The following is a 22,667-nucleotide window of genomic DNA, read 5'->3' on the forward strand; positions in this document are numbered from 1 at the left end:
AGCGGAAACGGAATTCCAGACATTTACACCAGAGGTTGGCTGGAGTAGAAAGCTCCTCCTCTCCCGAGGAAGAGGGCTGGAAGCAGGGCGGCGGGAGAGTGTCAACACTCCGGCTTCATAGCAGGGGTCTGAGGGGCACCAGAGGGATATAGGAAGAATAAATAAGGACATAACAAAAGGTCAGGAAGGGTTAAAAGGTAACAGGGATGAAAACAAAAACAACAGGAAGGCTTTGTTATAACAAATAAAAAAAGAGATAAAATGGTAACAGCTACTTTATTTTGATTGTATCAATTATTTTACTCATTTAAACTTGCGAGTTGAAATTGTAGAAGAAAGAAATGTGAAAATAAAATTACGTAGCCTGGTAAAAACCAGTCCCTTTGTGATTTGTGAGTTACTCTTACAGTTGTTACGCAGCTTAAACAATACAAACGCTGTATAATCTACCCACTTTCAGTAACTTCACTGAATAAAAAAATTAAAATAAAAACTTTTTTGTGGTTCATAGAAAGCATTACCTTGTCTCACTATTAACAGCTGGCAAAAATGCACAAGATGCAGACACACGGGTCAGTGGTCCTCAATCATGGTCCTTGGGACTGACTCCTAATCTTTTAGATGTTATACTCTTGCCATGAATATGACAAGTTCAGGAGAAAACGAAGAGATTCCACACCTCTGTGACGTTCTGAAAGGTCCTTCAAGACGACCTAAGGTGTTTAAGGCTAGACAAAATATACAGTCTGTTTTGTGAGCCCATGGAGTTGTCCAGGCGGTATCCTAATCAGATGCCCAAACCACCTCGCCTGACACTTTTTGATGGAGAACCGCAGCAGCTCTACTCTTTTTGTTCAACTTTTTTGCAAAGGGAATGTTGCAAAAGACAATCAAGAATATACCCCTCACCTTACACACCCACAACAAAATTACTGCCACCGAGACTGAGTCATTTCAACAGTATTCAAACTGTATTTTTATTGAAGAAATGTCACCCATTTGACCCACTCAAAACAAAACAAAGAGCCCTGACACACAACTTTAATTAGACACGAAATAAAGATTAATTATTTAATTCACAGCACATGAAAAATATTTCTCAAAAAAACATGAAATAATACCAGTGTCACGACTTGTTCCAGGACTAAAAGTGTAAACATACCACTCATATTCCTATATGTATACTTGTAGCTCTTTAAGAGTGTGATGAAGCCATTGGCAAACAAAAAGTAGTAGCAGTAGATAAAAACAGCAAATCTCACTGCTGATAGAGAAGGGGAGACGGTGAATATCTAAATTTAAGACACATGAGCTCCTTCTGCAAAGTTGGCTGGTGGACTTTGATTTAGAGGATGGCAGTACAGTTTCATCCAGTAGTGTATCGGTTTCACACTCTGAGACTTTACCTCAGAGGTTTAGGGAGAAGCCATACCTCTTGTGTCATTGTCAGGGTGCAAATACTATTCTGTTTTTTTGGGGGGGGTTTTACAATGTAAAAAAAACCAAAAGAAAATAAGAAAAGAAAAACAAAAGAAAATAACAGGATCACGTTTTCACAAGAAATTACAGTCGGGTGCACAGCAGCACACAAAGTGACCAAAAGTAATTTGTACACAAGGTATTTCTGAAATCAACATATCCATTTTAAACTATTTACACAGTGCAAATTATAAAAACCTCAGTAAAGTGTCAAGTCTTGTGGTCTCCACTGAAGTTATGCATTCATAGTTGGCCTTTTACAGCAAGGCCAACCTTAAGGCTGGAAGCAGCCTAAAGTAGTCATCCAGGCAGCCATATTATTAGAAGTTTATTCTATATCTATTTATAGATAAATGTAAAACAACCTCATTGGCAGAGATGTTTTTAGCTGAATGTTGTTCCTTATTAGTCTCAAAATTAAACACAGAAACAAAACCAAATAAAATTAAGCTTTCTTATGCTGAAAAAATGTCCTCAGCTGTCAAAATATGTGCATCTACGCCACATCCAGATTTAAACCGTAAAAATAGAGTAGATGCAAACTAGAAATTCACACGGTTGGCTCAACATCATCGACAACCAGTAATCATTCAAGCTTCTCCTGCCCCCAGGTGTCGCTCCCTTGAGCCCAGTGAAACTCGTAGCCCCTGGACAGCACCAGGCTTTCCAGGTCCTTGTCTTCCGCCCTCTCCTTCAATCTCTGCTCCTCCAAAATGGAGACCAGCATATCCCGTTTCTCTACCGTCCTCATGATTTCAGCCAGGATCTCCATCTCCTTTTGCAGCTCGGAGGCGCTTTTATTTGTATCTAAAAGAACATCAATAAGTACAGAGAAATATTAAGTATGTATTTCTTGTCCCTGACCATAAAACCATCTGATGAAGGACTTACCTTCAACTGACATTCGGCGTCTTAGATCTTGTTGCAGCCGGCTTTGTGTGTCTTCCAGCGCGAGACCCTGGGCACTAAGATAAAAGAGTTGTAGTTCTTTAATGTCAAGCAATCTTAACTGTACAGTATATTTTTACATGCAGGTGGTCTCTATGCTGCCACTCACAAGATTATGAGTTCCGACTCGTAGCGCGCCAATCGATTCTTTTCCAGAACAAGCTCAAACCAGGCCTGATAGAGCTGGGCTTCGTCACGGTCGTCAGTCTGATGAGAATCTGTGAAGGGAGGAAATACAGTAAGAAAGAGGGAAGACTTGGAGTTGTGTGAGTGATTCTATGTCAGCTCCACAAGGCCATTGCTGGGAGAAATACATCAGACTTTGACCACTCACAAAGGCAAGTCTTCACTGAAAACTCCACTGAAGCACAAAGCTCTCTACTGTGAAAACATGAATCAATAATGAAGTCTTGGTGTCTGCTGTGAATAAAACCATTAACTACATTGAGGCTTTTAACCAGACAGACGTTACAAGAGAATTCTTCCTTCTAAACAGTCTGAGGAGGACTGTGCAGGCGGTGCAATTACAGAGAAGAAAAGCAAAGCTTTGATTGGAATTCCTGTTTAAAGCTGGATGGCTTAAAGCTTCCAGGCTTTAAAGGAAGTTAGGAGGGATTGATCTGAATCTCTGCACAAGTAAGTACCTTCTCCTCTGATGATCTTCTCTATTCTCACTCCTTTTTCCTCCAGGTCGCGTTGTTTCTCTTCCACCTCCTCCAGTTGTCTCTGGATTATCTGCACAAAAAGAAACACATGAGGGTTAGAAACAATGTAGGTAAATAATGGAGATAGGGTTTTAGTTTTCAGAAGATAAAATTTCTACCAATACTTTTTTAAAATAGTAATTCCTATGCCTATCTTCAGAATTCAGGAAAATACTGGCAAGAAAGAAAAAGAAACTGACATGAGAACATAATGATTTGTTTACAAATTAGCAAAGAGGTGAATTAACAGAGCCAATTCATATGTTTTAAAAAAAACTTAATATGTTAAAAAAAAAAATTCTGTCAAGTAATGACATCTACAAACCATTTTTTTTATTACCAATACAATTAAAAAAGGTTAAAGTGCATTGCCTTTCTTCTGCAAACATTGGTGCTACAAGTGTTATTTAAATTCATGTACATGCAAATATGAGAAAATAACTGCAAGTACAACAAAAAAGGGAAAAAAAGAAAACATTTCACCTCACTGAAACTCAGTCATCAAAATAAACACTGTGTTAAGAAATACTCATCCAACACAAAAAGCTCTACAGTCTGACAGATACCAGTCATATTCACACTTTTATAAGGTCACACTTTAGATGGAGTGCTTTGAAGCAATGCCACAAATATCTCTATATAGAGGAAATAAAGGAGCACCTGAGCTTGGTGAAGTCTCTTCAGTTGTTCTTGTTTAGCCTGTTGGGCCGCAGTCTTTTCTTGCTTTTTCTTTAATCTCTCTGAGGACAGCTGGAACATGACCAACAACACCTCTCAAACACAGTCCACTGGATTCGGATGTCTGCCTGAATGTAGAAATCATTTGTACAAACCTTGTTGGTGGACGTCAGGTTTTCACTTTCATCACCACTTGAGGACAGTTCTTCCAAACTCTGTTCACTAGAGGCTAGACATATATATATAAAAAAAAAAAAATCTGAAAAATTTATTATTTTCTGGAGGGATCTGAAAATAGCTGCACAGACGTCTCCATCTGACCTGATGGAGCTGGAAGAGCACCGCAAAAAAGAACAGGCAAAACTGCCTAAAGATGAGCTAAGCTTGTAGTATCAGATTCAAAAAGACTTGAGGCTGTAATTGCTGCCGAAGATGGATTAACAAAATTTTAAGCAAAGGCTGTGAATACTTATGTAAACGTGTCTTCCTGGTTTTCTATTTATAATACATTTGCCAAAATCTCAAACCTTTTCCCATATTGTCATAATGGGGTAAATGTGTGTAGAATTTTGAGGAAAAATATTAAGTTAATATAATTTGGAACAAGGCCGTAATACAACAAAACATAGAAATTGTGAAGCGCCGTGAATACTTTCCAGTTGCGCAGTGTAGACTCACCTTTGTTTTTCAGGTTGGACAGAAATGTCCTAATTTCCTTTTGAGCTTCCTGCTCCTTCCCTTCACTCTCCGATAGGCCCCTCTTCCTGAGCCTAAGAGATGAAAACAAATCTACCCTTTTACGGGGCAGCGAACAAAGTTCGTCCGGCACCCCTTCAGAGTCTCTTCGACTTTTTAGGGACACCTGCTGTAATAAGGACGGCAAGTCTCGCCCCTCCCCCCACGGATCTGTCCCTACAGAAGCCCATTCGACACCACACATGCTTGTTCTCCTCTCCGCTGTCGATGACCCTGAGTCTACATGGCTGAATAGTGAGCAGTAATTAGATGCTCCTTCAGACATGGGCCTTTGTTTACGTGGAACGTTACATTTGGGTCTCCTATTAAGACAGAAAGAACAGAAATTTCAAATGATGTTCCAGTTAAAAGTTTTTAGGTGTCGAAATAAAGTCAGAAAAAAAAAATACAAACATTATAACAGCAGCCTTGGAGCTGCTGGGTTCACTGCTCCCACTAAAGGTCCTCCTAAAGGCATTAGCCATGACCTGGATAACAGAGGAAGAAGACGCTGGCGTCTGGCACCGACTTGCTGTTCCGATCTGGCTCGAGTTTGACGGAGGCTTATCTGCTTCTGCTTGTACCTGATAAAACATCAGAAGAAAGAAAAAATGTGACCAACATGATGTGAAATTAATTTCTCTCACATTTTTAAGTCTCGATCACTGAAGGATCATATGGGAAAAAATATTAAAAGCATGAAACAAGTTTAATCTTTACTTTGTGAAATCCTCACCTGATCTTTATGCTGAGAAGTGTTTGTTTTGCTGCTATTAATGGGAGTTTCTTCTGGATTCAGACCCTCTTCCCAATTCAGAAGCCTCTCTTTGTCAGGCTGGGATAGTAACAGCCGCCTCCTAGGAGCCGATGTGCTGGAACCTGATTTCATTGCAGCCAGTGGCTCATCACTCTTCTTACTTTCCTCAGACAGAGTCTGTGTATCTGTTTTTGGTTTTGGATCCTAAAAAACCCCAAGGAAACTAGTTAAAATTAAATCATGTTCATTTTACGTCATGATCTTGAATTGCTTAAGTTTTTCTTTCCACTTTCTATTATTTCCTTATAAGCTATTCCTTTAGCTCAGTGTTTTTAGAACTTTCAGGCTAACATTGTAAATAAGAAAGTGTTCTTAATGTTTTGCCTGGTGAAATAAAATTGTTACAAGTTTTCCTTGGTTATTCTTTACTTTTTCATCATCTCCCTTCTTGTTCCTTAACCTTCTTTCCTCAACCTGCCTGCTTGGTCTCCCCTCACAGCTGAACTCTTAATTTTGATCTTTAATTTCTCATTTAAAGATCAAATTAAAAATGTAAAAATTGTATGCAGTATAGTTCTAGTCCGTTAATCTGTACTTTCCAATACATCCATTAGATTTTATTACTTGAAACAAATATTTCTGATTTACAAACAAACTTTTTATATCCCTCAATAGAAATTGCTTCTCATTCTTCATATGCAAATGCCACAAGCTCAGGGATGTTTGAGGGCTCTTGTGTTGCAATTGTCTTCCTCAAATTCCACCAAAGATTTTAAATCAGATTTAAAAGCCATTCTAAGATGTTCTTCTTAAGTTTTGGTTGACTAAAATGCTTGCTTGAGGTCATTTTGTTTTTCTAGAAAATCCAATGATCACCCAGGTTTAACTTGTCCAAAGACAGCATCCCATTCTTAATGTTCTGGCATTTCTGGGAAGCCAAGAAGCACAATAGAAAATAAGGACCATCAGATGACTTTTAGCAATTTCTTCCACAGCCTAGCATGTTGTTAGGTATTTCATGGGGCTTAAACATGACAATGATGCAGCAAATACCGTCTCTTGGCATCTTCATTTCTGGAACTCTTTACGTAACGCTCTTTGGCTGTGATAAAATTAGCTCTCTTTTTTGGACTTTGTTTGCAGGGTGGCATTACAGTCTCCAAAGGCTTGATTATGTTTTAGCTCTAATTTGGGACATAAACTGACAACTTTAAAAGCAATACACAAGGGTTTGACAAAACCAAGCAGACAACTGCTTTTTGAAACATTGCTTGCAATGCTTTGGGAATTGAATGTTTATGTTTAAGGCTATAAAATAAAATAAAATAAAAACATAAGCCTTTAAAAATAATTTAAAAATCTTCAGTTAATACAGCTGGGACAGTACTGCTGGGAACATTTTGTTTAGAGAGGAAAATGGTTTTGTTTGTCTGCTTTTACACAGCCGTCTTACCAGATTTCCTACTGTCCATCATTGTCATCTTGGACCAGACCAAATCATGTGGTGTCATCAGTTTATTTATTTATTTTTTTTAACTAGTTCTTTGGAAAAGAAAGCAGTTTTTTAAAAATAATTTAAAAATTGGTCCTTTGAAGAGCTAAAGGGTACTAGCAGTTATGATTGCAACCCTTACATAGAAAACCAGTGCCTTGCTTCACATCCTCACACTACATTCAAGTAACCTGGATGCAAAAAAAAAGATCTTTTTAAATGCTACCCACACTACGTGTCTCAGTTGAGGTGATTTCTTCAAAGTCAGAATCAACTTCATCAACAGTTTCTGGTCTTGAGCGGAAGTGTTTGATGAAGATCAGAGGGAATGCTGTGCACAAAAACAACAGAAAACACAACATTGTCAAAAGTTCAGCAAATAATTAGATGTTTTTGGCTCTACTTCTACAGTGAGCCATTTTAAACAAATCATATAATGTAAAATGCACATACACATGCGTGCACACACAAGAACTCTCAAAGATTGGGAGCAGGGTGGTGCTGTGGTTCTCCCCCAGTGACCAGACACGTGTACTTTATATCAAAGTCACATTTGTGAGAGAAGATGGTGAAGGGCACAAACAATGAAATCAAGTAATAGAAGAAGAAAAACAAACTGAAATAGGAGCTAAAGTAAAGTAAGGTTAACCAAATTAATGCTGAGAGACTAAAAGAAAAATTTTTAAAAGTTGAGCTATGGCGACATCTAGAGTTGAATATGTAGCACAACAGTTTTTTAGTACTATTGGTTCAATCTTCTTCAATCACTAAAGTGTGTTTTTAAACATCATATGCTTAAACATCAGCATCATAATAATTTGGAATATCATTGAAAAAAGGTTTGAGTAATTAAAATCCAAAATGGTAAACTGCCATTATGTAGAGCCATATAATGATTGATCTTTAGTGTTTAATAATTTGGATAATTGGGGGGTATTACCTAAGACTAATAAATAAATAAAGTCTTCCAGGACATGTAAACTATGAGCACTTAGTAGCACAATGCATCTGTATTACTTTTGGTCTTTTACTTAACACTGGATTCAAGGAATGCTTGTTAGTTATGGTTCTACCAAAAAAAAAAAAAAAATAAATCAGATCAGCATTAATTCACTCTGCAGCTTTACAAGCCACATAACACAGCCAGCTGTTAATAGTGAAACAAGGTAATACTTTCTATGAACCACAAAGACATCAAGCAAAACAAATAGTTTACATAAAATAAGATAGAGGTTAGTAACAAATCATAGGAATCAAAGGTTTAAGCTGTTTAACTTTGAAAGCAAAGAGAAGTAGGGCAGAGTCAGTAGAAACATTCATAGGAACACTCACTTGCTCGAATCTTTCGTTTCCATCGATTATTATGTTTTGTGTTAGAGTGACCTGCAGACCAAATGCAATCAAATGACCCGTGAGGAAATGTTAGGATCCCCCCACCATCGAGAACAGATCAACAATCCAATAAATACATGTATGAAAACAAAATTAAGGTCTCACTGTGTGACTGTAGACCCAATCTTTAATAATGTGTCATTCTCTGAACCACGGTTGATTCAGAAAATCCAAAAAAGATATTCTGAACGACGGAAGGTCTTTAACATAAGTCTATTTGCCTTCTACTCGAGCAGTGAGGGTTTTCTAAAGCCAAAGTCTTTGTCTTCAATTGGTAAGACAGAGATTTAAGGAAATGTGGGACAGTTTTGTCAGAACATTTTTAGCCCAGAGAAGTCAACAATAAACACTTGTTGAAACACCTGATTAGTTCCAGACCCACAGACAAAATGACAGAAAGACACAGGGTTAGGGACGTTGCACTAAGTGGATATGTTGCGAAACTTTCTCAACAGAACAACCTATAAATATTAAAACCTAGATTCTCCGTCAGAGAGGCCAGAAAAATTGGATTTAAACAGTTTCTTCAGTTTCACAAAGTTAAATGTTGGACCACATTAATGGTGTACTGACCTTTAAGGCCATCCTGGTTTCTGACTGTGGCACCTTCTCCCTTTTTAGGTCCGATGATGCAGGAAGCCTCCAGAGCATCAACGCCCATTTCTGTATCGTCAGGAAATCGTTTCACATCTTTTTTCAGCTGATTTGACTTCATGCTGGATGCCTCACCTGTAAATAATTACAGTGTGTGGGCAAATTTTTTTCCTGACTCCAAACAAACATTAGTTGTTGCTGGACTGACAAGTAGAGTGAAAGTAAGACAGTACACCCTGTTAATTCAAGAGTCATATGCATCAGGACTACATAAAAACAATCTGGGCCTGTATTCTGAAAGCTTATAATGCCATCATTTTAGTAAAATTCTGAGTATTTGTGGAATTTTAAGATTTTTCTTCAGTCTTAAGAGAGTTCACAGCATGACACAATGTTAGAAGTAGTTAGGAGGATTTTTAGTGAGCCAAGAGTGTCATAAGTAGTGACAATTCTAGAGCTGTTCAAACAGGAAGTACCGCTTCTGTCCTGTTTATTTTTCACGTCTTTTTCTTGATTTTATTTTGGTTATGCTGCCAGACCAAACAAATTTACTCAAGCAGATAATCTCATTGAATTACTGACAACCGAGCATTACATTAATACAAAATCAATGAGGTAGTGAAATTACTAGCATGACTAGAAGCTGTGAAAAATCACAAAAATGATGATGTGCATAAGGTGCAATCGAACAAGTTGATCCTGTGTGGCAATTAATTGTCATGACAAACTTTTCATAATTTATTGGATGGTTTGTACTTTTGAAATTATATTTCAAACCTAAAGTTTCATTTTTATTATGTTCTGATGTAAAACCTTAAAATTAAAAGAGGGTGTACTTTCTTCTTACCGTGTATGGCATGCATTCTGACATATATTCACAGTTACTCTGATATATTTAACAACATTTTTTCAAGATTTCACAAGTACTTTCAATCTAGGTATGTAATCCACATAACACATGAACATCTTCTCATCTAAAAGTCACACAGGCTTATTAACAACTGTAGGTACAGAAAAACAATCTGCAGAGTCTACTTTACAAAATCACAGTGATATAATTTCATGTACAAGCACCAGAAAGTTACACACATTTATATATATGTATATATCATGTGTACTCACAGAGTAATGAAGTCAACAATGTACAGAATCTTTGCAGAGGTGATTCCACTCGGCCACAGCAAAAAAATTAAAAACATGTTGGCATAAACATTATCCCGGTAGGAATACTAGACAACGCCTTGTTTTGTTAATGAAGAGGTGTTTACCGAGTGTTCTCAATTTGGTTAGATTTTTTTTTCTGTTTTATTTATGAGGAAAAAACAGAGAAAAGGACAGAAAAGACCCATTAGTAAAGCCCACAAGGAAACCGATAGAAGCAGACTGATGAGATTCACTTCAGTCCTGTTCAGATTGGTTGGGGTCAAATTCTATAGCTGAACTCTTTTTTTATATACTAATTACGCTTTTGCATGACGGCCAGCCTTTCTCTCAAGCTGTTGCATTTAAGAAATCTTCAATTTTGTAACATTTTGTCATAAGATGGATAGAATTATATCCACTTAAGTTACTGCAAAGCTCAAGCATCTGTGTCCTCTTAAAAAATAATAACAATAAAGCACGCGTTAATTGTTAAAGGCTGTGATCATGAGCATGATTTGTGTGGGTGATGTTAGGTCAACTCAAAGAGTTGGAAGAAGAATTTACATTAAACAGCTTACAAAATGTGTTAATTTTGCTGGTATAGAGAATAAGTTGTGTGAATGAACCCCATTGTGAATATTTGGTATTTTGGAAATAATGCAGTTTAACTGATGGGTAACAAATAACACTGCAAATGAATATTGCAATCAAATACATTTATTTGTCAATAGTTATATACACAGCTTCTAAATGTCATAAATTAAGCAATTTTACAAAATTTGTGTATAATAGGCAAAACAAAAATTGACTGACAGGCTGCAATGATACAACTGTGAGATAGAAATCGTACCGCTAACATGAGTTTTCAGGCAGGGTTAGACAAAAAAAGCTGCTGTCTAATTATTTCCTGACCAAAGACTAGGAGGTACATGAGAGAGATCTGGAGAGGGGTGCAGGAGTGGGAAGGTTTCCTTCTGAAACAGAGGGAACCACAGACAGACCACACACATGTGGAGACATGTTACTGTCAAATGGGCAGAAGAGAAGGGGATGCTGCTGATACACGAGTGGCAGGAAAGACATTCAAAAGCTGTTTGGACAGATGGTCAGGGTAAAGACGACATGGACAAGCATGGCACAATATCAGTGTTAGAAAGGTTGTTCTGGATAACACAACAGCAAATGAATTACTGAAAAAGTGCCTGTATGTTCATCAACAACTTTGGAAAATGGTCTGATATATATAGTGCACTTCTTACATTTTTTGATTAAGTCACATGAAAAGATCAAAACTGTGAAAGACCTGATGAGAAATCAATTCTGTGTCTCCAAAGCAGAATTAACTTTTAGATACAATTATCCCAGAGCTTAAATGCTGCTGTAGGCAGACTTAAATTATAACCAGAATAGGTACTTAATCAAAGGCATAATGGTGTGTTATCTTTGTACCCTGAAGTAGGAAATACAACTAAAACAGCTCCTTAAGTCAGAATCCCTATGAATGTTGTAGGCGCTTGAGATGCACACAAAGTATTAAAATTGCCTTCTGTTTATTTTATTAACTGATTTAAATACTGATTTAAGTGTTTGAACTAGAACAGGTAAGTATTATGGACAAATCTAAGTTTGTCCAGATGCCAACAGAGAGGACAGATTGCTACTAGGAAATGCAGCGTTGTCAAATATTTTTAATGTGTTAAAAACAACAGAAAAATTAGGAAAACTGAGTTTGTAAAAGTATGACATTTTGAAATTTAGGAACACTAACTTTGACTTCTGCAACAAGTTGAACGGCACATTATTGTCTATAAACTCATATCAAGAATAGTTTTTTTTGTAAATACAACAACTGCTCCAGAAAGAAGGTTTTGTGGTGTTGTTGCTGATCTCAAACTAAGTTATGGCCAAGCAACATAAGCAAACCGTTTTCAAGGAAATTTTTACACAAATCTTTGCACTTTTTTTCATTTAAACTGTCCTAAATTACTTTAACTTAAGAATGGCAATAGTAGTGTAGCAAGCGTATCTATGAAACTAACTGACCACACTGATAGCACAGCAGCATTTTATTTAGCTTTGGTTTATTAATGTGATTTGACAATAATTTAAAAGTAGTGACAACTACATACATTGCTGAAACATTTAGAAATACTGTAGGAAATGGCATCAAGTAGTTTATTTAGCAGCTAAGTGATTGCGGCAATTCAACACAGGCACAGTATTAGATTTGGTGTTCTACTCAACAGTGCACAATGCTACAAATACTATTTATAGTCTTCAACATGCCAGGCTTGAGGTTCATGCTGGTTTGTGATTCGTTATTTTGGTTAGTTAGAAAAAAAAAAATCAGATGGAGCTACAAAAGGCAGCCAATGCAAAAGCATTGGCTGCAATGCATACTGCAATGCAAGTACAACAAGATCTTATGACCAAATCTGGCCAATCGTCACCTTCACTGCTGGCAGGAATCAGCCAATCAGAATGTGCAGCATTGGAAAGTTGAAACAGACTGAACAAAATGAAGTGAAACAGAAGCTGGAAGACAAATTTTGGATTGGAAAATAAATGAGAGGTGGAAAAAGACGGAAAAGGGGAAACAAAATGTTCAAAGGTTTTGAGAAAAACATTAATAATACTGTAAGATTTAGTACAATAAAACATATACAACAATAAACCAAACATAAAAGTAGCCATCAGTTACAGTGCGTCACTTAAAAAAAGAATATCACTTAACAAAATAATTATGAAATAATTAAATTATATGTCGCCTATTATGTAAATAGGCTTTTTAGCTACATGAGAACATCCATGTTAAAGATAAGGCTCATTGTTTTGGTTTGCATTTATTCTTATTAAGCATTATCTGAAATATAACTGGAAATGACTATTTACTAATTTAAGAAAAAAAGAATTACTTCAAAAAGAAAGTTAAAAAAATGACAAATTAAATGTTCACAATAAAAAAAAAAATAATAGTACCATGTTGTTGCTAATAAATTTGTAAAATTCTAAAAAACAATTGTTCTAAACAGCCTACCATAAACAATGAGCCTTCAATCTTAAAAAGTAAGAAAAGTATCTTTATAAACACATTGTGTAAATACTAGAGCTTTTGATTACTTAAAATCCTTCCACATTTGATAATGAAAAAATAAAATACTGTTTTGGCATTTCCATTGCACAACTCTGGTGGGCAGTGTTAGAAAGCAGACAATTGAAACAAGTTCTCGCACATCACTGCCAGAAAATCAAAATCAAAACAGAAACCACACTCTTTACAGAATTTTCTTGATAAGAATTAGGACATGTTCCAGGTTACAATCTCGTAATTCAGGAAAACTAACATTTTAGGCAACTATAAGCCCTGACTAGACAACAAAATTAAGTGAATCTACTTCCTGGATCCACATCACCCAAGACTTATGGAGTCACACTATGGAGTGAAAGTTTCCTGGAGCATGCCCACAAATCAGATATTAATTAAGCAGGGGAGAAAACTCAGGCCAAACGAGTTATTGTTTTGACATGCGTCTAGCAGGTTCTATAATAGCTAAGCTAGCTTATCTATGTCCAGAGTCTTTAATAGAAGTTTTGAAGCACCTGGATGGGTCTCAAGTAGTTAGTATCTTAGCACAGAAGTCAACAGTCCAAACAACCTCAGTTTTGGGGATTGAGGAAAAATGTAAATTCGCTTCTAAGCTAACCTGCCTTAAGCTAACATCAGTTAATAAGCTAGCTACTTTTTTTATTTTGGGGGGGGAAAGATCAAATATCCCCTATCCAAAATTAACACTCAATTTCCAAGCTCTACGCTCAATGCTTTTCATCTCATCACTTTTCATGTCTCTATACTTAGTCACTTAGTCTATAAAAATTGCTGTGTTAGCTGCAAAGCAACCCCTGGGGCTGAGCTCTACAACCAAAAAGGGTGTTTTTACTTTCATATTTGCCTCCAAATATGGAGGCAAATTAGAAATACTGTAGACTTTATTTTTTCCACTTCACGGATGGAACAAATAAAGTTGTTCCACAGCATGGTCAGCGGACCCAGTGATTTGTAGCACCACATTTCTTTAGTAGAGAAAGCCCCAGTGTATGTCAATTTGTCTAAATCATAAAAGTAAGTAAGAGAATTTGCTCAAACTAATAGGAAAGTTCAGAGAATGAGTCATCTCAGACTTTTTCCATTCTCTCTAGTTGTTAGCAAGAATCCTAAATTTCCTGTTAATTCAAGCTGCAACTGTTGCTGTCTACTGCGGGTAAGATACTGACTGCTCAAAACTATTCAAAAAAGCCACATTTATTATCCACTCAACAGAAGCAGTGTGTCTCAATAAAGTAGGTTTTTGAGATCAATAGTTTACAAAAAGTCTAAATAACTGAGGAGATTTTAAACGTAGAAAGTGAAGGTAATAATTGGAGCTTTGACTTAAATGAACCGCTACTGATTAGGCTGCAAAGAGGTAAATATCCACCTATTAGCCACATATCAGTACATCATTCCTCTCCTAGGCAAGCCATTGGTTGACGATTTGCTGCTGAGCCAGTTGGGACTCCTGGTAGATCTGTCCCAACATCTCATGCATCATGCAGAGCAGAGGACAGCCAAGGCTAAGCAGCTCAAACAGGAATATATAGTCCTGTGAGTAGCTCCTGACGTGGGATCCCACAGCTGTGATAGACTCACACACACTTCCCAACAGCTGTTGAGGCAACACACACATAGCCCGACCAGCACGCCTCGGCCAGCTCAGACCGCGCTTAATCAAGGAAACCAGGGTACCTGCGGGTTGGACGGCGCCTGTGGCTGAACAGATCCCGCTGTCCATAGACGAGGGTTTCAGGTGGCTTAGGTTTTCCTGTAAAAATCCAGATAAAAATGCAAAAAAAATCAGTGCACATGCCTCTACAGAGTAGTAGTAAAATAATAATTTGGGTTTATTTTTTTCTTCTCAATTTCCAGTTATGTTTGTGAAATAAATTTAGTGGAAAGGTTTTTAGCAACTTTGCAAATCTATATAATAAGAATTTTAATTGTTTTGTTTGAGCTTAAGAATTTTTCACTTAATGGATATTGTTCCATATTTATATTATCAATATCTTATTTTCTGCACTTGAATAGCCGTAAAAGCGTGAAGTACTTGAAAAGCCATCTTACCGTTGTTCTTCTGAACCTGCCCCAGCTGGTGCTGTATTGGCGCTGGGCATAGTGAATCTTGCAATAAAACTTTCCTGTAATGAAATAACAAAACCAATAAAAACAAACATTTTTATAAAAAAAAGTCTGTAGGGGTTTTTTTTTTACAAATGCTCTTTATTTTGATATAAAAATCAGCTATGATGACTCAGACGTACTCTCCTGTGAATCAAATGTGTGTCCACCCAGACGGAGGGTGCAGTTACAGACGTCACAGCGGAAGCACTCGCGATGGAAGAAGTAGCCTTCAGCGCTGAGCCTCTCCATCACGTATACCCGTTTGGAGCAGAAGTGGCAGATGTCGCTGCCACCGAGTCCAGGAGGGAAATCTTTACGTACCACACACTGAGGGGAAAAGACCAGGCAAAGGTGAAGTAATAAGAAAAATGCTCTACTGAGAAGTTGCTTGGTGTTTCTCTCCAGAAACCTTTAGAAAATGAAAATGAATATTTAAAAACACTGATTCATATATCAAATGTCAAAAACAAGTGTTATATGGGGGGAGGGGGAGAATTCAATTAGTCAAAAAAGGTAAAATATGCATCAGTACTAGGTGAGAAAAGCAGCACAGCACACCAACAGCTGATAAAAAAAAAAGAAAAAAAATACAAAGGCAGAAACAGGTCACTACAAATTCCAAAATTAGTGATACATTTGGTCTTAACTTTTTAGGTCAGAAGTATTTTGCAATTGTATGAATACATGGAGACATGTTGAAAGTAAGGTTTAGTGTCAGAAGACTGTATTTGACAACCACACACACAACCAGAATGAAAGGGTATGAAAAGTCACAATGAAATAGAAAAAAAAACAAAACATGAATGTTGGATATCTAGGTAAACCAGACTCCAGGGTAGAATTGTACCATTCTTATCTTCAGATATTTGCAGCTTCTTGAGCTTTTAGCAATATGGAGATTAACTGCGTCTGTGGTTTACCTCGCAAAAAGAAAGTTAAAATTTGGGCTTTAAGGTATGCAAGTAAACATTTGCAATAAATTCTTGAATTTGTTTAGACTGTGTACACATCTAAAACCATGTGTACACTCATGCAACTGGAATGTATTCCTAGCTTTTAAATTCCCTGGTCAGAAAACTAAGGTTGAGAAATATTTGTTAGCACGCCAAATTTTCACAAATCACATTAGTATAAAGTCTGGATTAGTTTTTTAACCATTTACATGCATCTTACCAGTGAGGCATTGGGCCTGTGGTCTGTCTCATAAAGGACGGCCAGTTTCTGAGCTTTAGCATCTATTGCTGATGATACCTTTCCAACTACTCGCTAATATTTATACACAGAAGAAAGAAAAGACAAATGGGAGTGGAAAAAGCAGAATTTATCAAAGGTTATAGTGATGTGCTGTTGAATTGTGTTTGGACTTAGGTTTAGGACTTGCACCTCTTTATTGCAACTAGGAGCTCCAGAGGGACAGCTCTCAGAGCGAACAATTGATTTTGGATTACTTCTTCTGGTGCGTTCACCATCACAGGCTGCAGTGCACTAAATGAACACCACATGGTAAAGCTTCTGTAAACTACATGATCATAAATGTTGGTAAACTACCAGTATATATATAGTAGACATTATTGAATATAAAACTAAAAAGGAACACATGGCTGATTTAAGGTGAAACTAATGTATTTATCTAATAAATATTCAGGAAACAAAAGTATTTATGTAAAATAACCAAGAAACCTGTTACCTTAGAGGGATCCTTCTCAGCTAGTTTTAAACTACATCCATGAACTTTCTGTTGCTCATTTTCCACATTTTTTATCCTCTCGAGATTAGTGAAGACATTCTGACTTTTACCAATGCAAGACGAAGAGACAGAAGAACATGTTTTGTTGCTGGATGTGAATGTATCAGGATGAGAAGAAGAGTTTTGCTCAGTTTTTTCAGATTCAGAGCAGGACAGAAGAGAGGAGGTCATTTTAGGTTCAGAGGTAAAACAGGTCTGAGCGACGGGATCGGGAACAGGGTGGACCACAGGGAACATGGTGGAGCTTTTAGATGGAGACAGAGGAGGAGATGGTGTGGAAGGAAAGGAGGAAGTACATGACTCCACCTACAGAGGCAAAGAAACATGGATATTACAGACCAAGGAAAACATCAATAACTTGTTAATGTAAGGTAATTATCAACACTTTCAGTCCATCGCTACACTTAAAGGATTTCGGTAAAAAAAAAATATATTTCTAATTATTTGGAGAAAACTTCAAAATGATGATTCTGTAAGGATGTACTTAAGGTAAATCTCTATCTTAAGTACATCCTAAACTCTACACAGGAGTAAGAATATTAAAATTAACTTGTCTGGATTATGTCGTTTTACAGATTTCCTTATTTCCCTGCTTTTGATGCATTTTTCTGCCACAGCAGTTATTTATTTTGATATTTGTATATTCCTACATTTATTGTTGATGTTAATATTCTCCTCCACAGACATCCACTCTAATTTTAGAGAGCCTAAAAAATTCAAAAACGGGCAAAGAAGTCATGCTTTTTTTGGATTATTTTAAATACCAGCATCTGATCTGATACAGAACCTGTGAAACAGATAGAGAAGCAGGTGGTTTGTTGGACCCATGAAACATGGTGGACAGGAGGACAGCTCTCTCTTTTATACTCCTGCGTGAAAATTCTCTAGTCGACAACCTCTGATTTTTAGTCTATGGAGAAAGCAAGAGGTAATCAAAGCAGGAAGAAATAGAGAGTGAGATAGCGCATACGGGGTAATTTAATGTATTTAAAGGTAGGATTAAATTCACCTTCTGCTCAGATGCATCACATGACGGATCAGAGTCCGAAGCGGACAGATCAGACACACAGGTAGGACGGTTTGGGGAGTCTTCTGTGTTTGGGGTGTGCTCTGTGTGACAAAGTTCAGAGCCAAGAACACTTACAGGGATCTGAAAGTGTGAGGGCGATGGAGAACGACTTTGGCTTCTCTGATCAAAATATGAGTTAGAAGAGAGGAAACTGGTCTGCTGAGAAACAGAACTGGGATTCTCCAGCAACCGAAGGTAGATTGAAGGCTGGAAACAGGAGGATGAGGAGGGGACAGACAGGAGGACAAAGGATGAGTTCACAGAAGTTAAATGAACCCTTTTCTTTTAAAATACAGGGAAATACGAGACAATACCTGCCATTTGGGACAAGATGGAGGAAGAGGAGAAAGAGGTTGGATATATTTGGGTTTAGCAAAACGGGGGTTTTCTTCCTCCTCCTCCTCCTCCTCATCTGAAGATGGAAAGGTGGTGGAAGGAGACAAAGGAAGAGAAAAGGAAGGACTAGATGGGTCCTTGGACTGTTTCAAGGATAGAAAAGCAATAAAAATGTTATAAAAGGTAGAATAAAGGAAATTAAAACATTACTAGAGACCATAACTAGCACAAAAAAGAAAATATAGGTGCTAAAGTTAGATGTCATATATTAAGAAACATGTCATTAACTATATTGATGAAAATTTGCACAAATTAAACACAGAAGGTTGACAAAATAATTTTATATAAAAGCAGAATTACATGAAAGTGAAAGAAGCCACTTATTCCAGTTACTGGCTTCGCTTCAAAAGTTTAAACTTCTACCCAGCAAAATTTATTTGACCTTGTTTATCAATTAAGGCCCATCAGTAATTGTTTTACTATTTAGAAAGTCTTGGTCTCGTTGCCAACACAGCATACAGCAACAAAGATAACACACACACACACACACACACACACACACAAAAAGACCAAAACAAATAGTGCCAAAAATCCAGTCTGGAAGTTCACCTACTTATCATACTTTTTATCACCTTGGATATTTGAGCGTCAGGTAGTTCTTTGGTTATAAATGTTTGCCTGGCACTTTTGTTCCAGTTTTGTTGTTTTAAAAGTGTAACTGAATAAACTTGACCTCTAATGTTATTCTCACCTTAGTGTGCACCTTTGCTGTTGAGGAGTTCTCCTCAAACTTGGCCAGCAGCTGAGTTGCCATGGAGCGAACCTTGTTCTCCCGCAGCTCTCCATCTTCACCAGCAGGTGGCGCACTATGGCAGGACAACTGAGGCCAGAGAGGAGTCAGATTTAGAGCAGAGCTGGCTGATGAGTTGCTTTGTTAACCTAAACCCTTCAAGTTTTATTAGTGCTTTAATCCAAAAGACTTTTCCAGATGAATACCTCTGTGAGGTAGCCGCTTCCTTTCCGTCTCCGTTTGTTCACAGAATCATCCTCTGCTTTCTTCTCATCCTAGAGGAGCCCATATTACAGTTTAACTCACAGAGGAACTAATACACCTTGTATTTAAATAATCCTAGCATAAAAAATCAAGCATACCATCCATTGATTACTTCAAAAACAACTTTACTGTCTTTCAGGAAAATGGATACTAAACTTTAAACAGAGATTGCACTGAGATTGTATTGCACAACTTCTCTACCTATGGCTTCTCTAATCAAATGCTGAGATTTGAAGGAGTACATAGATGTAATGGCAAACTGCTACACTGTTGGGATAAAAGATAATGCCTTGCATGCACTTCAAGGAAATGTTAAAAATTTTACCCTGGGTATCCTCTTCCTGGGCAGAGGCAAGTTCAGCACTTTGTGGTTGGATTTAGGTGGATATTCTTCACCATTTTCATCTGGCTCCTTGGGGACTGTAGAACAAACAAACAGCAATTATTGGTTATCAGTTTCAGGAAGCATTAATGTTGCAAGAGAACATGGGACTAAAGTTAAAGTCTCATAATATATAAAACATACTATGATACGTGTACATTCAAAGCGAGTGAATGGGTGAATCTAGTGTGAAGTGTGATACTAACATTTACCATTTACCATTACAGGTCAATTGCCTGAATTTTTTGTAAAATTTATTATTAAAACATATAAAGCTGAGACATCTACACCAGCTTTAGTGTGTAGATGTCTACACACTAAATGTGCGCAACAGATGTTGCACACCTGTTGCACAAAGTTCTTCCAACCTTTGTGCAACACCTGTGAGGTTTGACAAGTGGTCTTGTCTTAAGCCCCAAAAATTGTCTCTCCATTGGAGAAGACTTTTGGGTCATTATGAAACAATGGAGACATTGAACTCAAGAGAAGAGCAATTCAAAGACCTGGGAAAAGTTTTTGCAGTGTCAGAAGCCTAAACAAACGCAAGCATTTATTGCTATGGCCACTACTGATAACTCAAGCAGAGCTAATAGCCAGGCTGCTGCAGTGACAGTCATAATTAGTTGTGGTAGCATGATTTTGAGCCAAATTGACAAAACCAAAGTAATGAACATTACTTTGAACATACAATGAACATTACGGCAGATGCCGTTTGAGTTTTTCATCTTTCTTTCCATCCTTCAGGCAGTATTTGCCTGAAGTGACATTTTAAAGCCAAATGACATGAGGGCCAAACTCTAGATTGACTCAAATTTTACATTGAATTAATTGCAGGGTATGTAATTAATGAATCACATTTTAATTGAAAACCATAAATAGACAAAATAACTAATATTTTCAACTAAAAAACACCTTTGCTACTAAATTATTGAATAAATAGACATTTGAGCTCAACAACAAATATTTATTGTTTTACATAGGTTGTTGAAGTTATTCAACCATCAGATTGGTGCAAAGGGCTATTATACCCATTCAGCTTTTAAATGCTCCAGGAACCCCTGATCACTCATGCAACCTCTTTGAAACAAAAACTTTTTGGAAATGTAGAATGTGGACACTGACATTGGTACTGGGGACATCTGTGCTTGCTTTGGACTAATATGTAAACAAAAATGCAATTAATTGTGTTAAAACCTTTAGCAAGTTAAAATCTATATTATTAATTAATCAAAATTAATGCAATAAAGTCCCAGCCCTAGTTCTGACAGAATGTTTATTTGAAGTAATGTTTTACTGGATTGATTATTTTACTGTGGTTCAAGTCTCTGGAGTAAAATACTGTCTGATTGGAGAAGGGTGAGACTTTCACTTAGCAACTGAAGTCAACTACTGCAAGACTGTTTCGTATAAAATTGGTGACTTTATAATAGCCACTGTATGTAGAAATTTGATAGCTGAAGCCCGCACAAGTACTTTCAAAAGAACCGATAGCAATATTGCTGAAGTAGCAGTTTTTAGAGGCGGCATCTGAATTCTTACTGAACATCTGAGAGTAAACTAATATTTACAGTGGAAATTATTTGAAAATAATGTTTTTTTAAAATAGAAATCAAAAACATGCAAACCTCATTCATGTCCTAATATAACCAACCAACCTCCTCAATAATCTGGGAGTAACATCCTACCAAACGGACTGTGAGAATGCTCATTTACAGTCTGTAATTTTTCCTGGCTTTCAGAGGTTTGAATTACAGGGGTGATACAGAAGTCTGCTGAACATTTAGAGCTACATGTGAAAACTGAAGCTGAGGCAGTCGCCAGCAGTGGTGGAGGGGGCAGAGAGGAAAGCCTCTGGAGTTACATGGATGTGACTGGATAGGCTTCCACAGACATAGCATGCATACCAGTATGGTTTCTGGCAGGGACCAACCTGACCACAGTTGTGTAACATGCAACTGAAGCCTGTGTGGCAGATAGAAAGGAAAACGTGCTCACAGTCCTTCAGGCTCTAAAGTGTTTTGATAAGGTGCTGCATTTGTCATTTGCGCTGGCTAGATAGGAACGTCTATCATTCAACAGGAAAAAGGAGAACAAGCCGGAGCAAATTTTTCTCTGTTAAGTCAACAGGATTTGACTTCCTCCTCAGACACTAGACTTAGAAATTCTGACTGTTATTTTAAACAAGTGTTAGAAAACAAGTCAAAAATTTCTGAGATCTTTTGTAAATAGTTTGAAATTACTTTAGTAAAATTTGCCTCAAGCATTTCAAGAAGATTGTCCTAACATCTCTGAAAAACTTCATGAATCAACACACAACTGTTAAAAAGACGGACCATTGTTGTTCAGCGACGACTTCCTGAAGGCCTCAAAGAATCTGGAGAGGTAGAGGACCATCAGCAGCTTGTCTGGTTCAGCTCTGGCAGCCATCTCCTTTCCTGTAGTCACTGGCTGGATGCCGAACTCGCGCTCAGCCACGTCAAACGCCAGCTGGTTGTTCCTCGCCACATCCTCCTCGTTCAAGGAGTCAAAGTCACTGAAACAGACCCAATTAGTTTTGAGCTTTTTTCACTTAAAGAAGCAATTTTCTTAGCTCTTAATAAGGAACAGACCCAACAAACAAGAAGTGTCAAGTCAGCCTGTTTATGACTGAGATTTATTTCCGATATGATCTGAACAGAGAATTTGCAAATTCACATTCAACTTTAAGGTTTGGCAAACTGATAAATGTTTCAGAAAAGGTGACTTTACAAAACCTCAGGGATTCTTCATACTTAAAGACTCGTTTTATTTGAAATAAAAGTTCAGAACGCTAAATACTGTTTGCATTACGTTTCGTAAAGGATGGGTATCATCCTGCACATTCAAGCAGACCTTGAACCACAGCTCATCATTTCCACACGCGCTTCCTTAATGTGCCGAGTGTCCGTTTGTGTGCATCCTTA

The 22,667-nt window shown here is 37.3% G+C and overlaps 1 protein-coding gene and 1 long non-coding RNA gene across 11 annotated transcripts in view; one reads left to right on the forward strand and one right to left on the reverse strand.

The window, feature by feature from the left end:
* The first annotated feature begins 971 nt into the window (after nucleotides 1–971).
* On the forward strand, nucleotides 972–2,006 carry LOC114156134 (uncharacterized). Its single transcript, XR_003597911.1, has 2 exons — nucleotides 972–1,492; nucleotides 1,523–2,006. It is a non-coding gene; the product is annotated as an uncharacterized LOC114156134 (long non-coding RNA).
* Nucleotides 1,476–22,667, reverse strand: part of mical2b (microtubule associated monooxygenase, calponin and LIM domain containing 2b) — a 51,176-nt gene continuing 29,984 nt past the window's right edge. For 4 of the 10 annotated variants that reach the window (XM_028036309.1, XM_028036334.1, XM_028036326.1 and 1 more), the window contains 25 exons: nucleotides 22,059–22,258; nucleotides 19,669–19,763; nucleotides 19,286–19,354; nucleotides 19,041–19,169; nucleotides 18,268–18,432; nucleotides 17,894–18,160; nucleotides 17,672–17,794; nucleotides 16,825–17,190; nucleotides 16,521–16,622; nucleotides 16,311–16,403; nucleotides 15,278–15,464; nucleotides 15,081–15,154; nucleotides 14,706–14,781; nucleotides 8,759–8,914; nucleotides 8,126–8,176; nucleotides 7,024–7,124; nucleotides 5,281–5,505; nucleotides 4,959–5,128; nucleotides 4,488–4,867; nucleotides 3,965–4,038; nucleotides 3,792–3,881; nucleotides 3,072–3,162; nucleotides 2,537–2,645; nucleotides 2,371–2,444; nucleotides 1,476–2,286 (listed from right to left, as the gene is read on the reverse strand). In XM_028036309.1, coding sequence (XP_027892110.1) covers nucleotides 2,066–2,286; nucleotides 2,371–2,444; nucleotides 2,537–2,645; nucleotides 3,072–3,162; nucleotides 3,792–3,881; nucleotides 3,965–4,038; nucleotides 4,488–4,867; nucleotides 4,959–5,128; nucleotides 5,281–5,505; nucleotides 7,024–7,124; nucleotides 8,126–8,176; nucleotides 8,759–8,914; nucleotides 14,706–14,781; nucleotides 15,081–15,154; nucleotides 15,278–15,464; nucleotides 16,311–16,403; nucleotides 16,521–16,622; nucleotides 16,825–17,190; nucleotides 17,672–17,794; nucleotides 17,894–18,160; nucleotides 18,268–18,432; nucleotides 19,041–19,169; nucleotides 19,286–19,354; nucleotides 19,669–19,763; nucleotides 22,059–22,258 — 3,688 coding nt within the window. In that variant the 3' untranslated portion in view covers nucleotides 1,476–2,065. Of the gene's footprint in view, nucleotides 2,287–2,370; nucleotides 2,445–2,536; nucleotides 2,646–3,071; nucleotides 3,163–3,791; nucleotides 3,882–3,964; nucleotides 4,039–4,487; nucleotides 4,868–4,958; nucleotides 5,129–5,280; nucleotides 5,506–7,023; nucleotides 7,125–8,125; nucleotides 8,177–8,758; nucleotides 8,915–10,621; nucleotides 10,897–12,372; nucleotides 12,458–14,705; nucleotides 14,782–15,080; nucleotides 15,155–15,277; nucleotides 15,465–16,310; nucleotides 16,623–16,824; nucleotides 17,191–17,671; nucleotides 17,795–17,893; nucleotides 18,161–18,267; nucleotides 18,433–19,040; nucleotides 19,170–19,285; nucleotides 19,355–19,668; nucleotides 19,764–22,058; nucleotides 22,259–22,667 lie in introns of those variants that run through there. The other 6 variants (XM_028036343.1, XM_028036353.1, XM_028036362.1 and 3 more) reach the window with 6 other exon arrangements.

This window comes from Xiphophorus couchianus, chromosome 2, assembly GCF_001444195.1.
Source record: "Xiphophorus couchianus chromosome 2, X_couchianus-1.0, whole genome shotgun sequence".
NCBI classification, from domain to species: domain Eukaryota; kingdom Metazoa; phylum Chordata; class Actinopteri; order Cyprinodontiformes; family Poeciliidae; genus Xiphophorus; species Xiphophorus couchianus.